Raw genomic sequence first — 17,883 nt, 5'->3', positions numbered from 1 at the left:
ACATTTGCTCGTAAGCTCACAATGGAGCGTGCGCGACAATCCAAGATTGCTATTGAAGTGCACAAATGGAGTCGTCAAGAGTATAGCAACAAGTGGCAAATGTCGCAAGGTCCCACCAAGCATGCTGCATGGCGGCGATGCAGAGTGCGACAAGGATCAAAGTGGATACTACGCGAGTCACTAAACGTGAACGCAGGGTCCAACTCTTAGCGACATGTTTATTTAAAAAATAATACTTCTTTAAAAAAAAATAGTGTGAACAGGGCCCTTTTTAAATGGGCCCTTATAAATATTGCATGCTCTTATAAATCACTCATTTCTTAAGAACAGGTGAGCTCTTACCAACGAAATGGAGCGCACCAAACAAACCACGAAAGAGCATCCGCCTGCCAACAAAAACACCCTCCAAGGATGTGAGAAGGCGTCATGGCTTAAAGGCACAAGAAAACGGCCACGAACACCTAGACGTTCCAGGAACTCTTCTGGTAGTGGTCATGGTGGTAGGGCACGAGAGTCATCAAGGACTGTTGAATCTCCACCTCCTCAAGATATAACACCTAGAAAGAGAATGAAGCAACGTGCCCAGCGCTGGAGAGAAGTAGAGGGCCAGCAAACATCAGAGTCCGATAGGGAGCAGCCGTCGCGCCCACAATCACAAGCAGGACCATCCAGGACTCGGGTGGTTCGTACAGACATCGAATCAGAGAGTGAGCCACCATGGCTGCGAGAAAAAATACCGCGCACACACCGGGTGGCCGTTGGGGGGAAGACATTGCCTCAAGGCCAGGGAGCTCTCCCCACACGACAAGATCGGCAACCAAGGGAAGAAGAAGAATCAGAAGAGACTGCAGAACCAGCCCCTAAGCATGTAAATATGCGCAAGTCTAAGTTTTTCAAGAAGCCTAAACGCCGCCCGCCAGCAAATGTGCAAGTGCCCCCAAGACAATCACAGCGGCGCCGAAAAATAGCAAGGGCATTTGCAGAAATCCGCCACTACCAGAAGACGACGGAGCTCTTGATTCGACGCGCCCCCTTTGCTCGCACTGTGAAGGAGGTGCTTCAAAGCTATGGAAATCAGTATAGAATGCAAGCAATAGTGCTAGAGGCTATTCAAGAAGCTGCAGAGGCCCACATCATTTCGATGTTGAAAGATACCAACCTATGCGCCATTCATGCAAAGCGAGTGACAATACAGCCAAAAGATATGCAGCTTGCACGTCGATTGCGACGAGACTTCGAGCATTAGCCGAAGTTATTCCTCTTTTTGTATTGCACACCCTTATCTTTGTAATGATTTGACTTTCCAATGACAATATGATCAACAGTTGTGTCTACTCTGTCTATTATCTTTATAATTTCAAGTTCTGTATGTAATTGCAGTCAATTTCAGTAAATTTGTGCATTTTAAGTACCCTTGGGGGTAGATAAGCCTATAAGGGGCCAAAAAAAGCCTGGCCACAAGGGTGCACAAATGGCCCATCCAAAACTGATGGATGGGCCATTTGCGCGCCCTTGTGGCCAGGCCTTTTTCTGCCCCTTTTAGGCTTATCTACCCCCAAGGGTACTTAAAATGCACAAATTTACTAAAACCTATTGGTTTTGCATCAATATTTTATGTGGATCCTTGTGGACACCTTCTTTTGGTCATTTCAAGCTTTGAATTCCTTATAGGATATCAAAACAAATAACATATTGTGATACCAAGTGTCTATGCAACATTAATTTGGATTTTTCAAGTGTCCAATGTAATTGGACTTTTTGGTGGAGGGGTGTACTAGGTAGAGCTAAAGCAGGTGATAGTGTGCTAGAAAATTCGTTTGATAATTGATTTCAGCTTTTCTAGTGTCCTTGAGTCTGAACATATGCTGGAATTGCCATATGAAAAGGGTGCATTTAAATGAATGATGCAAAACCAATCCATTGCAGTATATTTGTGTTTTTTAAGTACCCTAGGGGGTAGATTGGCTTATAAGGGGCAAAAAAATGCATGGCCACAAGGGCGCGCAAATAGCCCATCCAAAACTGATGGATGGGCCATTTGCGCGCCCTTGTGGCCAAGCCTTTTTCTGCCCCTTTTAGGCTTATCTACCCCCAAGGGTACTTAAAATGCACAAATTTACTAAAACCTATTGGTTTTGCATCAATATTTTACATGGATCCTTGTGGACACCTTTTTTTGGTCATTTCAAGCTTTGAATTCCTTATAGGATATCAAAACAAATAACATATTGTGAAACCAAGTGTCTATGCAACATTAATTTGGAATTTTCAAATGTCCAATGTAATTGGACTTTTTGGTGGAGGGGTGTACTAGGTAGAGCTAAAGCAGGTGATAGTGTGCTAGAAAATTCATTTGATAATTGATTTCAGCTTTTCTAGTGTCCTTGAGTCTGAACATATGCTGGAATTGCCATATGAAAAGGGTGCATTTAAATGAATGATGCAAAACCAATCCATTGCAGTATATTTGTGCTTTTTAAGTACCCTAGGGTGTAGATTGGCTTATAAGGGGCAAAAAAATTCCTGGCCACAAGGGCGCGCAAATAGCCTCTTATAAGGCTAATCTACCCCCTAGGGTACTTAAAAAGCACAAATATACTGAAATTGACTGCAATTACATACAAAACTTGAAATAACAAAGTCACAAATCAAAAAAAAATTCATATCATCAATTGAAACAATTTTCAAGATTGACAAATCATATTCAAAAGAATTTGTAATATAGAGAGACAATTTCAAATATTTTTTATTCCTTCCAGCACGGTGATTTTACATCATGTATCTGAGGAGTTCATAACTTTTTTGACCATTTCCTGGCGCTTATTTTGCGCGTAAGGCAACTCCCTAGTCAAGAGGGGCTGCACTATGGCATTTGGGTCAGTTGAGCCAATGGAAGTATGTATCCCTATCTGGGCAAGCACTTTACCACGAAAGCCAGTGCCAAACGCTGTGCATACAAGGGATCTACGCACTAGGAACACTTGATGCGCAGTTTGAGCAATGGTGCTCAAACACAAAAACTTGCTCAAAGCTTTTAACGACCAAGTCATAAAATGGGCTTGGGGAGTAAATTCATTATGGATAATGGCCACATCGCCAGGGGAGAGTTGTCCTAGGTAATGCGCAAGGGAAGCTTGAGGTCCAAAGCCCGTCCGCTTGCAACCCGTCCTTGCAGCAAAATCATCAACCTCCACAACATCCTGTCATAAACCTATGAAGGTAAAGAAAAAAAACAATGAAGGATAAAATAGTAACATGAAAATTAGGATACAGTTTACCTCCTGCTCCTTGTCGTCCCCCTCCCTGTTGCCCTTTGCATCCAAGTCAATGCTCCCATGCACCACAGATACAAGCTTTGGATCATCAGATGGGAGGTTGCATAATGACATAGGCATCCTAGCAGCCTCAACCTTGGCTTGGGTGGCTTGGAAATCTTCATTAGCCACGTGCAACTGCTCTGCTGCCAGGACCTCCGCACATACAACTGCAATAGTGTCAGCAACAGAGTCCCCATATGGAAAGAGCTTGCTTTCTAGGGCATCTGGCGTATTGTCTAAGGGACATTTGCTACTGTTGCATAGCACGCTGAAGCATTCATCCATGCGCAGGCCAAATGCTTTTTCTAAATCATGCAGGAACACATACTCCTCCCCATCCACTAACACTGAGGAGAAGCGGCTGATTTCTACCTCTGGGATTGCCACATCCGTCAGTGGTAGTGGCACTGGAGTGTCACTAGGGCCAGCCACAACTATGGATTTCTCAACCACTTCCTCAAGACCCCTAGGGTACTCGAGCCGGTGTGCTTTTCCTTCCGTTGAAGGGTTCATGGGGATAACCTGCTGCTCCTTGGTGTCCTTGATAAAGGACCCAACTTGAAGGTGTGGTAAGCGGAGCTCCTCCAAATCAGGTTCCTCGCTCACCAAGAAGATAAATGTTGCGAGCTGAGAAAGGTAATCCACCCCCAACTTGCGCTTCTTGAGCGCTGACACCCCAGGGGCTTGCTCGTCCAAGTAATGGCCTGCATCGGTTGCAATTTCTTGGAATCGTTGAAACCGCTTGGAGAATGGGCGATCACCTTTGTGTATATAGTGCAAAAGATCGCAAGGCACCCAGATCCCTGCATGTGGGGGGATAGATACAGAATATTTTATGATGTGCTCCTCCATGAACGCAGAAATCTCCTCAAATGCATCCATGTGAAGGGCAACTGTGGCGTCAAGGTCAGGGAGACGAGTAAAAAAGGTGTGGAGGTCCAACTTCCCTTTGTATTTGGTGTCCTCGAGGAAGAGGATGAAGCGTGACAAAGGGGTGGATGTGGGTGCAGATGCAGAGGTTGTGGCAACATCCATGTCTAACCTGGGGTGTGGATAGAGAGTGGAGGAGCTCAAGAGTTGCAAAAGTGAAAATAGTGAATGAGTTAGGTGGCCCCCCTTTTATAATGGACCCTTTTTTTAAGACATAAAAAAAAAGCACTTTCACCAAAAAATGATTTCTCATCCCAATGCAAAAAATTATATTCAAAGGCATGATTTGCCGAAGCAAATCATGTTGATTACAGAGGGATCAATATGAAAATTGCAAGAGTTACAAAGTTATAAGATCGATAGCATAGTTCCATCTATCCCCCAGTCCTCCTCGACCTTCAATTTGTCTTCCATTCTCTTCCCAATCTACGGACATTCATTACAATAAGCATCTAATGATCGACAAACCATGATGTATTGAAAATGTGGTGGAAGGATTCTCACCTTGAGACCTTGTAAACGAAATTGTGCTTGTTGAAGGGCCTCAAAACCCATAATAACCAAATGTTCTCGAACATTACTGAGAGTCCAATGCTTGTTCACTTGGACTGCCTCCAAAGCATCGTTGGGCATCTTCAGTGTAATGTCAAAGCTTGCAATAGCGCCGTCTACACTCTGTAAGGGAGTCCACACTCCAAGCTTGTGTAACAAAGTACTGACGTGTCAAAGCCTAAAGAATGGAGCCAACTTACAGATGCCGGCCGAGGGGCCTAAACCCTAAGAAGAGCAAGCAGTAGAAGAAGTGTCACAGAGTGAGGACATGGTTGCCCGAGTGCAGAAAACCCTAACCCTAATTTCTGCCAGAAACCCTAATTCTTGAAACTCTGGTTTGATACTGGTTTCAATGATTGGTGAATTTACTCCCGGGTGGAGAAGTGGTAAATACTGTTTTGGTATTGTTTAAACCTCCGTACAACGCAGGCCGATGCCTGGGGAGCGTTTGGTTGTATGCTTGTAAAATAATTGTTGTTGTGACTCCCGGCCCGGACATGGATGGTTATGCGAGAGGAGTATTAAGAAGTCTGAGCAGTGGTTACTCTCAGCACCTCCAAACGACGCAAGCTACGGTCTGGGGGGCGTTTAGTTGTAAAAGGCCTCTATATCTCTCGGCCCGGACCTTTTTAGGTTATGCAGGAGGAGTGATGAGGGAGTCGTTGAATATCTCCCGGCCTGGACCTTGTTAGGTTATGCGGGAGGAGTGTTCATGGGCGGCTTTATGTTTCTATGTCTTGTAACATGCATATGTGAGCATTTGTGTTTCATTGTGATGTGCCAACCACTGAATATTCCTAATTGGATGAGATTGCCTGGGTATGTAATTTTAGTGCATCAAGACACCCGAGGAAGATCAGTACGGTCTGGGTGTGATGGCTAATTTTACTACGCCGGAATATCAAGAGTTCCGATCTGGACGATAGGAGCAGCTAACTCCTTGATCAAAAGAGCAGAAAGGAGAAGCTAACTCCTTAATTAAAAGAGCAAATTGATTGTCCCTCGGAATGACCCTCGGAAATTTTTGAACTAACCTGAGTTGTTTTGCAGATATGCTGTAATCGTGGATGATTACTCTCTTTCAAGAAGGGGAGATGTAACAAACTGCTGACGTGTCAAAGCCTAAAGAATGGAGCCAACTTACAGATGTCGGCCGAGGGGCCTAAACCCTAAGAAGAACAAGCAATAGAAGAAGTGTCACAGAGTGAGGACATGGTTGTTCGAGTGCAGAAAACCCTAACCCTAATTTCTGCCAGAAAACCCTAACCCTAATTTTTGCCAGAAACCCTAATTTTGGAAACCCTAACTCTAATTTCTTCAAGAAACCCTAATTGCTGCAAACCCTAATTTTGAAAATCCTAACCCTAAAACTTTCAACCCTAATTTCTGCCAAAAACCCTAACCCTAACCCTAAGACAGCAGACAAATTCTGACAATTGCGTTGACATGATGACGTGGCAGGCTGTACGGATTTTCGTAAATTGTGCTGGCAGCTTTTGGCATTGCTTTTTGGACTAGAAGCTTTTGAGTTTGAATGAAAGTTTTTCATGTAAACTACTTTTTCGACCAGAAGCTTTTGAGTTTCAAAGCTTTTCATGTAAACTGCTTTTTAGGCCAAGGGCCTTTAAATATGAGGCTAGGGCTCATTCTCTGGCATGCTTCCTGGAGAAGGTGCAGAGTCTGGAGTACCGGCTTGTACTTTGATGATGCAATATAAAGAAATACCGAAAGGGACGCCAAGGTTTGGGGCCAATACTCTCTGGGGTGTAATTCCGCCACTCTGTGTCGCGTGTCGTCTCTCTCTCTCTCTCTCTCTCTCTCAGTTCAGTTGTTATTGAAGTGCTAAAAGTCTGTTCAGTCTGTTATTTTCTATTGGCACGTGGTGCCCGCCTTGTGACAGCCCATCATCATGTCAGCGCAATTGTCGGAATTTGTCTGCTGCCTTAGGGTTAGGGTTAGGGTTTTTGGCAGAAATTAGGGTTGCAGGTTTTAGGGTTAGGGTTTTCAGAATTAAGGTTTGTAGCAATTAGGGTTTTTTGGCAGAAATTAGGGTTAGGGTTTTCTGCACTCGGGCAACCACGTCCTCACTCTGTGACACTTCTTCTACTGCTTGTTCTTCTTAGGGTTTAGGCCCCTCGGCCGACATCTGTAAGTTGGCTCCATTCTTTAGGCTTTGACATGTCAGCAGTTTGTTACAGCTTGCACATCCAACGATCATAGTGAAATCGATGTACAAGGAGGTGCGGGATTTCAAATAGCGCATTCCAATATCTGAAGCTCCAACCTTACAACGGTACCGGTCCCCGTTGTGCATGCCCTCCACAAAACCCCAGTCCTCTTCTAAAAGCCTTCCTAATTCCTCGTAATGCGCATCTTTACATACAAGCATTGTGGTAGTCTCCACAAATCCAAACTCTTTAAAAATGTGCACAAAACAATGAATAGGCAAACACCAACTCAAGCCCACAGACCTAGAAGCTTTAGAGTATTTCAAAGAGTTTTGGACATCCATTATCATCTTTTGCTTGAAAGATGCTACCGACCACAAATCTGGGACCAGCCACTCCATACTTAATCAGGAAGATACTTTGATGGGTTCAAGCGTTCCAAATGCTTGTGTAGAAGTAGGGACAATATAGGAGTGAGAATAGAAGAAAATCCTTCTTTGAACCAGTTTGGTTGGGCAAAGATGTGGGAACATTATTGCTCCAATATCCGCATGTATAGCATTGAATGTGCCGGAGAGACTATGTAGTGGCTGCTCCTCCACCAACGTGGATGGAAATATGACTATAAATGCATGACAAATGTTAAATATGAATCCATAATAACATTACACTGTGATTTCACACCTAGCTTTGTATTCTCAAAACATGTACTTACAATGTGTTGGAAATCGAGGTGGTTGTTGCAAGTGCATAGTTGACATTGAGAAAACATGTTGCACAATGGCTACGGTCCCCTTGTCTTTGCGGTTCTTGAAGCCAAGGAGCTTTCCTTTACAATGAAGATCCAAGTTTGCACGATTCCGCACACGATGAGGGCCAACATCAGATGGTTGCATGTATACCTAAGAACCTTTGGTGAACTCTTGTGGCACCCACTCATCATCTACACCTCTAGTGTTGTGGCATGCAAGTGCTGTGACCTCATCCTTTGGCCGCCTTTGCGAAGTAGAGCTGGCCATGGTTGAGCAAAGAAAACTAGGAGGAGGAGAAGAACCTTGCTTGTTGCTACAATGTAGGTGGAATAAAGTGATATGAGAAAGTGGTTAACCCTTGTGGCAATGGGAGGAGAAGGTGGACAACCCTTGCTTGGTGTGGCACTGGGAGGAGAAGGTGGATAACCCTTGCTTGGTGTGGCAATGGAAGGTGGTAGGGGAGGAGAGAGGAGCTTCCTTGCTACAGCAATGGAGATGGTGTAGAGAGAGAGAGTGTTGGAGTAGAGGATGAGTGTGATGGTTGCAACCAAGGAGGGGTTGAAAAAGGGGTTCTAGAGAGAGAAAATCACTTTTTGCCTAATAACTACTTTTGGGAGAGTTCTGGATAGCAAAAAAAGTTTTTTTTTAAGTTTTTTAAAAAATTTGAATTTTAGGGTTTTTGGATGCACGTTTTGACTTTTTGAGATCAAAAAATGCTTTTTTGACCATAAAATAGTTTTAGGGGGGTTTTCAGAAGATGAAATTTGAGTTTTGAAATTTTTGAAAAATTTCAAATTTTTGGGATTTTTTCAGAACCGGATTAAAAAGGAGGGAAGTTGGAGGTTCCATATGGCCCATGCACCCCCCCCCCCCCCCCCCCCAACCCCACCTTCTCACTAGGTAAGAGCCCATTTAAGAAGTGTAAGACTACTTTGTTCCCCTACATTTTTGAGGGCATAGAGTGTGTCCACCACCCTCTTCTCATTGGCTGGCCTCTAATTAACCTTAATCCCAAAGGGCCCCTAGAGGGTTCATATTTTTCCTAATGGGGCATGCTATAGCCTACGAGAGTCGAAGGCTTGACCCTGTTGAGCAAGCTCTAGGCATATATGAAAAGGAACTCCTCGCAGTTCTACATGCCTTAATTAGACTCATGGAAGCACTATTTATTGGGGACTCCTTTCATTCTACGAACGGATCACCAAAGCCTTAAGTACTTCATGACACAGATGAGATGGACAAATTTTCTCTCACAGTTTCACTTTCATAGACCTTTGTGAAATACGCAGACCCTCAATCTTTCTTTTTAGCGAGAAGAACTGGAGCACCCGACGGAGACTTACATAGGTTCAATGAAAGGCCTGAAGTTGTCTATCATCCTCCTCTTTCAGGCTAAATCGATAAGGTTGCCAAGAGAAGGGATGGCTACCCGACAAAAGCTCTATCTTGTGATCGAGATCAGGTCCACGAGATGGTGGAAGCCTATCTGGTAAATACGATGGAAAGACATCCACAAATTCAGCAAATAGAGAATCCAAATAACGCTTAACCGTTACATCATGATCAGATATAGACTCATAATTTTTCGATGCAAAAACATCACTTTCTTAAAAAAGAGAATGACAACGAGACTAAAAATTAACAACATAGTTTTTCACCCAACAAAGTTTTACTTTATAAAGGGGAGACTAGTGGGGGGAGAATACACGAGAGAGAGAGAGAGAGAGAGAGAGAGAGAGAGAGAGAGAGAGAGAAAGAGAAAGAGTTTCTTCGAACCATCCTCTTCTAACCAACCAACCTTGGCAATGAATCAGTGATTTACAATGGGGAGATAGGGTTGCTTATATAGGAAAGTTAGTAATTTGCCCTACCCCCACAATTTGACAAATAAGTAAAATAAAATACCTAAAGCCAAAATAAGCATGGGTTCACATTGGGCAGTTCACTTGAGATGCCTAAACTTTAACTGCAGCTCATAGTGCACATCAATAGTGAGACCAAGTCAATGATGAAGAAGCTACCATGGACACTCTAGCAACAGCTCCTTGTTGTTTTGTTGGATACACCTCGGATCTACTACCCTCAACTTTTTACCTTATAAGAATGTCATATTGAGCATCGATTGCCTTTTAGAAAATTGAAGTGTAAAACACACTACGTCCAAGAATCCGTATTCGTGGATCGTGACCACATCAGGTCCAAACATTCCTAAATTATGAACTATTGGAACACATCCCGTCCATGATCAGACCAACAACAATGAATTGACGCATACATCCACAGTGTTTTAGATACGTCTGATTGGCTCCTTGCCAAATGCGGGAGTCTTGAACTTCGACCCACAGGTCCAAACACCGAGAACTTGAACTCCAACTCATGGGTTCAAATCAATTATATGGGAGCATGGTCCGTCCCTCTCTGCCACTCACAAGCCTCTCTGTGGCTGAAGTTAGTGGCAACAACTACCATTTGACTAGAAATTTGATGTGGTGGCCACTGTGGATATCCCCACGTGTGCCATGTCGATCTCCTCTATCAATACTTTTCCAGCATGATCTCTGTTTAGCTTGCCTTTGCCTTTTGTCTTCATATGAGTCCCTGCTTTTGCCTTTGACTTCAAACTCCTGAGTCAAACAAAGCGTCCTCTCGCATTGATAACAACGGATCTCGAACCTCACAGTAGAAGGTACCGGGGTGGCGGAGGAGACAACTAATTGAGCACTGGCTGCGTTGCATTTATTTGACTTAATAATGCAATTTATATCGAATAATTCATCATCATTATTCGCGTATTATCGTAAAATACGTGGTATTTTCAATTGGTACAATATCGATCGATACGCTAGATTTATATTCAAAAAATGCACGTCGTTGTTCAATACCACTACAAGAGGTTATTCATATTAGCGACGCTCACACGTCTCAAAAAAAAAAATCCCGGCGTCGCTATGAGCGACGTCGGCTGGGCTAAAAAAATAACAGAGAGCGCCCAAAAACTCAGATCTCAGATCTGAGTTTTTCGGCGCCCTCAAGCAAGGAGCAGGTAACGCTCTCCCTCTCTCTCTCTCTCTCTCTCTCTCTCTCTTTCTTCTCCACACACACACACACACACACACACGAGGAGAGGAAGGAGAGCCAGGTATGCTCCTTCCCTCTCCTCACTCTCATGTTCCCTTCCCCTCTTTCTCTCTCCCTCTCTCTCTCTCTCTCACACACACACACACGTACACATAGTGTTTTTGAGAGAGAGAGAGAGAGAGAGAGAGAGAGAGAGAGAGAGAGTACAAACATAAACAAAAACGCACACACACATACATAAACAAAGAATGCACACACACATTGAGAGAGGAAAAGAGAGAGAGAGCATGCATAAACAAAAAACGCACGCATTGAGAGAGGAAAAGAGAGAGAGAACATGCATAAACAAAAAACGCACACATTGAGAGAGGAAAAGAGAGAGAAAACATGTATATGATCCAAAAAAACGCACACACATTGAGAGAGAAAGAGAGAGAAACTAATTTAACGTCATAGGAAACTAATTAAAATTAAAAGACCTAAAGATCTAGCCGACGAGGAGTTGAACTCAAGACCTATTATTCAAGAGGGAAATGGCATAACCAATCTATCATACTTGGCATGGGTGATAGAAAGGTTATACCATTTCTCTCTTTTTATTGGCACACACATCCACACACGCGCACACACACAAGAAGAAGAGAGTTATAACGTCCTAGGAAACTATCCTAAAAGACGTTAAAGATTAGGTTAGATGTAGACTTACGTTAAATTAGATTTAGGTTTATTTAAGTTAAATTAGATTAGATTTAGGTTTATTTTTAGTTAGATTTAGGTTTGTTTTTAGTTAGATTTACATTTATTTACGCTAGATTTAGATTTACGTTATATTAGATTAGATTTAGGTCTCCATAGACTGCGATGCCTGCATGAAGCGGGTGAAGAAAGCCCTCAATGAAATATAGGGTATTGCTGCCTTCACTCATGGTGGGCTCCGTCGATCCAAAAGTACTGGTGAAATGTCTTCAGAAGATAGGGAAGAAGGTGGATCTTCAGGGCGGCAAGAGTCACTAAATCCCCGACAATGACCATCTAGACAACCTCTAGTCATTCAACAGCAACTTCAAAGTTAGTAACAAGAGCAAGAACGGTCCAAAGGGCCAATTGCTGTCGTCAGATGTGGATGGAGATGAGGCAGCGTCACCGCCGGAAGTTAACTCTCACATCTTTAGTGATGAGAATGCCAACTCTTGCCGAGTTATGTGAAAAATTATGTGTTAAATCAGTTTTAAGGTTCTTATAATCCCTGTTAGTTTAGTTCTTTGTTTTTAATATAACATAATTTACGTTAGATTTAGATTTATGTTATATTAGATTAGACTTAGGTTTATTTAGGTTTACCCACACACACACACACACACACACACAAGAAGAAGAGAGTTTTAACGTCGTAGGAAACTATCCCAAAAGACGTTAAAGATTAGGTTAGATGTAGACTTACGTTAAATTAGATTTAGGTTTATTTTTAGTTAGATTTACGTTTATTTAGATTTACGCTTATTTACGTTAGATCGAGTCCACGCAAGAATTACTTACGGTTTAGGGTTTAGAGTTAGACGAACAGTGAAAAGATCTACTGTGAAAAGATGTTAAGATGCTGTGAAGTGCTACAGCTAGAGAAGAGGCAAAGGGGTTTTGTCCACTACATGCAGTATCATGTAGACGTGGGTCTGTAGATTTCTTGTACCCACAAATATAGGTATTGACCAATAAAGACGAGATTATAACCCGGTGGTTCTGATCTTCGTGCACCTCTAGACCGAGGTGTGCGGGGATTGGACATGACTAGAGAATGTGAGGTAGAGAGAGAGAGAGAGAGAGAGAGAGAGAGAGATAACACGAAGAATGCCAATAGAATATTAAATTTGTTGTCCAAGTTATAAGATTTTTATCCTCATTAAGAGTAGTGACGAGGATGTGGGACTGTCCAACCGAAACCCTATCTCTCAACGAGGGTCTTATGTCCTTGTAATCAATGCAAGCATGCTGTGCGACGGACAAGACGTGTTTCTTTGCAGCACGTTCGCGAATTTGGCGAGTTCGATCCATCTATTATAGATTGAGTTGTTGCCAATTATAACTCGTCGGACTCTGACGCTGGCCAACAAGCAGCAATCTTGCAACCCAATAGACGTGTTCGCAGGCACTTTGGTCAAGCAGCATATGTGAGGCCACAAGATGTAGCCTCTGACATCTCGGGGGATGATCATGCAGAGCACATTCCCAACGAGGCAATGTTTGAGCCCGAGATTGATGAAATGATCGAGACGATCATGGATTCAGAAAGGCTTATCTATGATGATATGAAAAGTGAAGCCGATACGCCATTGTATAATGGAGCACGTATGTCTAGATTGAAAGCACTCCTGGTTCTTCTCAACATGCAGGCAAAGTGTGGATGGAGTGATACTAGCGTCACAGCGCTTTTCAGGTGATCTATTACAATTAGTTTACTTTAATAAAACTCTAAATGTATAATGATCTGATAGATTTTTACACGACTCTATCGTATTTTTATGTTGTGTAGATTGCTTAAAGAGCACATACTACCAGCTGACAATGTGATGCCAGATTCCCGAGATGAAGCAAGAAAGATTTTGCGAAACTTGGGGATGGATTACAATTCTATCCACGCTTGTCCTAATGACTGCATTCTTTTCAGAGGGGAATACATAGACATGGAGAAGTGTCCGAAATGTGATTCCGAAAGATATCAAGTAAATCTCCACGGGACAAAAATTCCACAAAAGGTTTTGCGACATTTTCCTCTGCTTCCTCGCATCAAGCATTTCTTCGAATGTAAGTCCATGGCCGCCCTAGCATCATGGCATGAGGAGAATAAATCTTCGGATGGTGTGCTACGAATTCCTGCAGATTGCGCAGCCTGGAAACATATAGATGGAACATGGTCGGATTTTGCCAGGGAAGCTCGAAATTTGCGCTTAGGCCTAGCTATGGATGGCGTAAATCCATTTGGTCAAAGATCAACATCTTACAGTGTATGGCCCATTGTCATCGTCAACTACAACATTCCCCCGTGGTTGACTACGAAAAAAGGGCACCTATGGCTAAGCTTGATTGTGCCAGGGCAATATAAAGTGGAGAATATGGATGTGTATCTTCGTCCACTATTGGAAGAGCTACAACAATTGTGGATTGGCATAGAGGTGGTGGATATGAGCCGACACACAAGACGACGGAATGCTTTGATCAGAGGCATTCTAATGTGGACCATGCATGACTATCCCGGGCTAACAGAATGCTCAGGTACTACCCGAGCATTGTGAACAAGTAAGTATGTAAATAGTTACATACTTTTGTACTACCCGAGCATTGTGAACAAGTAAGTATGTAAATAGTTAACATCCCCCTTTTACAAGTTATGTGCTTGAAAGCTCTCATGTAAGTTATGTGGCTCTGACAGGTAATATTTCATCCTACAAAGTCTACATCAAACTGGTGGTACGTCATAGAGGTAGCCCCTCGTAGTGCAAGGACGTATGAAGGCTACCATGTGCCAATCACAACGGCATCAATGGAGGAGATCAGAGAAGATGCTCAATCAGAAGCCGCTGCGGTGGTGCCAGACGAGCATCAAGATGCTACTACTCTATATGGGGTGCATGCAGAGGAGCTACAAAATGAAACAGAGGATATGTGTTTAAACGGAGAGCTCTATATAGATATAGGAAGTTATGCTGAGTTATGCGAAGATGAGAGAGAGATCTCGTAAAGCCACAAATATTGTATTTGAACAATTTTGCTCCGTGTTGTAAAAGCTCTGGCTCTCTAAGTACCTTCCATGGTGTATAACGCTCTTTTCTACTAGCGCTCACATCTTTTGATTGAAAATTCTGAGTTTTCGACTTGCCTCTTCTATCACTCAATTCATTGCGTCATTGTATTTATATGCGTCATTACGTCATTGTATTTAATGGTCTTTGCGTCATTGTCTACTCTATTCATTCAATATTAAGTTTAAATATTCGTGTGTTTAATGCAGGTATGGATGATGAGGAGTTTCTTTCTTCTTTATCACCGCAGCAGAGACAGTGGTACGTGGAGCGTCATCGCTCTGGCCCATCATCGCGCGTTCCTACTCCATCCGCATCTCCCTCTCTTTCGGAGCATTCGACGCGCTCCGAAGCTTCGGTGTCGACGAGACGATCTTCACACTCGTCTAAACACCGGCGCTCTAGTGGTGGTGGTGGCGGTTGTTGTGGGATTCAGCCGCCGATGCCTCCACACCGCCTCGTGTTCGACGAGGCTCTTTACCCTCCCCTTCTTTGCCCGCCCCCACACCAGCCACAGCATCGCCATCTACGTCAGGTTTTGCACGGCTGACTGTTCCTAGCAGCTACACACCTCTACCTACTCCGCCAGGAGCCACCCCACTCGACACTCCTCGCTTCGGGGCCCAGACGCCGGTGGAGACACTTGACGTCCGTACCCCCATCGACACGCCGCTAGAGACCCCTGCCGGGACACCCAGGTTCACGCGTCACCGGCCAGAGGGCTTGCCTTACTCCGTCGACTTCAGCGGCGGCATCATCATGGATGATGACGGCAAGAAGGTGATCTCGCGCATGCGTGGTCTTTGCTCTCAGCTGTTTAGACACTACATACTAAACAAATGGAGTGAAGTACCAAGTGATTTAAAAAACAAAGTCATCAGCATACTTCATGATGAGTTTCCCGTTCCAACACGGGATCAGCGCTTCAATGAAGACCTGATAAAGATTCGAATGCGCGAATACTGCAAACACAAGCGTTCCGAAGTGCAAAAAGCAATCAAACATGGGTGGAACAGGCCAGATTGGCTGGCTAAAGAAGATTGGAAGAATGCGAAGAAAGCAGCGCGCGAGAATCCTGACAAGTGGAAGCAACAAAAGGATGCAGCCAGAGCGCGAGTAGAGGCAGGGAGCTCGCGCCACTTGGGGAGCGGTGGATGGGCATCATTTGAAGCCGATTTTGTAAGTGTTTTCGCATTTCTCTTTATGTTCGATAGTTTAGGGTTTATGAGTTTTTTAATTCTAACATAATGAAATCTTTGTATGTTTTGACAGTGGTCGATGACAGGACGTGATCCCACACCGTACGAGCGCGAGTACGCAGGCAGGAAGGGTTTAAATGCCCTGATGGAAATTCTCAGTTCTCGCGGCGGCATGGTTAGTATTAGGGTTTACTCTTTTCTATTTTTTGTATTGTTTTATAAATGTCGTTATATGTTTATACTTACTGAAAGCTGTCTTATTGTCTTTTTTTGCAGAATCCGACAGATACGCCGCTTGGACGCGATGAGACGTCTGACTAAACGACGTCAGTTTAGCCGTAGCTAGATAGCATTAGTTTAGGGTTTCTCATAGCTTATGTATCATGAGACGGATTTTATACGTCTTTTTGAACCATGTATATTATTACATTTGTCACCGCAGTTCATTTTGCCAATCAATTCTTTCTGCCTATGATGTTGTACAATTGTCATTATTACATTTGCCAATCAATTCATTTTGCCTATGATGTGTACAATTGTCAATTTTACGCTTGTCAATTTTGCAAACAATGCGTCTTGTGGGTGACTATTTTGGGTCTATTATCTACCCTTGCACTTTTTTTAAAAAGTGAATCAAGTACAATATGCTTGGTGGGTGGCAGGGCATTCAATGCCCTGTCACCAAAAAAAAATTCTCTCGGGCGTCGCTATAACCGTCGCTATTTATGGCTCTGTAGCGTCTCTATGAGCGTCGCTATAGACTTCTGTGTAAACGTCGCTATAACCGTCGCTATGACCGTTGCTATGAGCGTCGCTATATAGCGACGTATATAGCGATGCTCTCGTAGCGACGCTATTAGCGACGCTATTAGCGACGTCGGGGGTTATAAAAACCCAGTGTATTTCCGTCGCTAATAGCGTCACAAGAGCACACAACCTCTTGTAGTGTACGTTTTCGATCGATTACGATTTTGGAGCTTTCTAGTTGTCACACAGCTCACTCTCTACCTCATACTCTCGAGACGCATTGTATTCTCTCTATGTTTATAGCAATGAATTTTTTCTGGACTTGCTAATTGATGACTTTGTTTGAGAGTCAAGTAATGTCTTTTTATTTGATTGCCAAGCAATGTCCTCAATACTTATGTCTATGCGAATTCTCTTCAATACTTTACTTTGTTGCTACTAAATCAAAAAAGGGAGATATATAGCTCAATAGGGAGCTACAATGAGAAAAGTTGAGATACATTATCATGAAAAGATGCTCCATCTATCACAGGCACCAGGTCATCAACCTCTTCATTGTCTGAACATTCTGTAGCCACTCCATCTCATCGTCGCTACATCTCCGTTCCACCACAGTTTCATGAGTTTGAAGCACTCCAAAGAGTACTTCGATCGCATGTGTGGCTATCTTTGTGGGTGCATTAAGGAGATGCATGTTACAAAAGACGTACACAAGGTCTGCGGCACGAGCAGGACTTAAGCAATTTCTGCGCTTTGAGTGCATGGCCATAAAAAGACCAATTGCGCTCACAACTGCCACTGGATGCGGCGTTCGAAAGCACCTTGGTCGCCAGGTGTTGTAACTCAACTACGTCTCCTCCATATTCTTTCCACCATATTGTGCTTGAAATCTTTTTTACGCTATTAAGAACCTAAGGATCTCCGAAAGTTCCTTCCCTATTGGCATAATCCACCCTCTGCTGGAATGCATCCATGCCATTGTTGCCTGACAATAACTGCGAGCAGACGTTTCTAAAGTCTCTTATCACCTTTTTGTTGGAGGCTTGTCCGTTCATCTAGAACTTTGGATCCAAGACAAATGCAGCACCATGCAATGGTGTGTGCATTTGAGCCCATCGTTTTTCCACAAGATGCACGATTTGTGATCTCTTTCTTGCACTATAGTGGTTGTATTCTTTGGTTTGACGTAACGCCTCGAACATGATCCAATAAACCATTCCAATGACAAACTTATCCATGTCGACAACCCTTAGTAGTTCCACATAGGGCTTACTAACCCCAACAAGTTTGTTAATGTTCCACCAAAAGAGACGAGATTGCACCAAGGACAGACGTTTTTGAGTTGC

General features: G+C 43.4%; 1 protein-coding gene across 1 annotated transcript in view; it reads left to right on the top strand.

Moving 5' to 3' along the window:
- LOC147440068 (uncharacterized) overlaps positions 1–15,171 on the top strand; it is a 28,366-nt gene extending 13,195 nt beyond the window's left edge. Inside the window, exon 2 of the mRNA XM_086484468.1 lies at positions 14,801–15,171. Coding sequence (XP_086340594.1) covers positions 14,801–15,141 — 341 coding nt within the window. The 3' untranslated portion in view covers positions 15,142–15,171. The remainder of the gene's footprint in view (positions 1–14,800) is intronic.
- The last annotated feature ends 2,712 nt before the right edge of the window (positions 15,172–17,883 follow it).

Source organism: Adiantum capillus-veneris, chromosome 16, assembly GCF_014529385.1.
Source record: "Adiantum capillus-veneris isolate H3 chromosome 16, ASM1452938v2, whole genome shotgun sequence".
Taxonomy (NCBI): domain Eukaryota; kingdom Viridiplantae; phylum Streptophyta; class Polypodiopsida; order Polypodiales; family Pteridaceae; genus Adiantum; species Adiantum capillus-veneris.
Note: the sequence above shows the minus strand (reverse complement) of the source record. Positions and strands in the feature narration are given on the sequence as shown.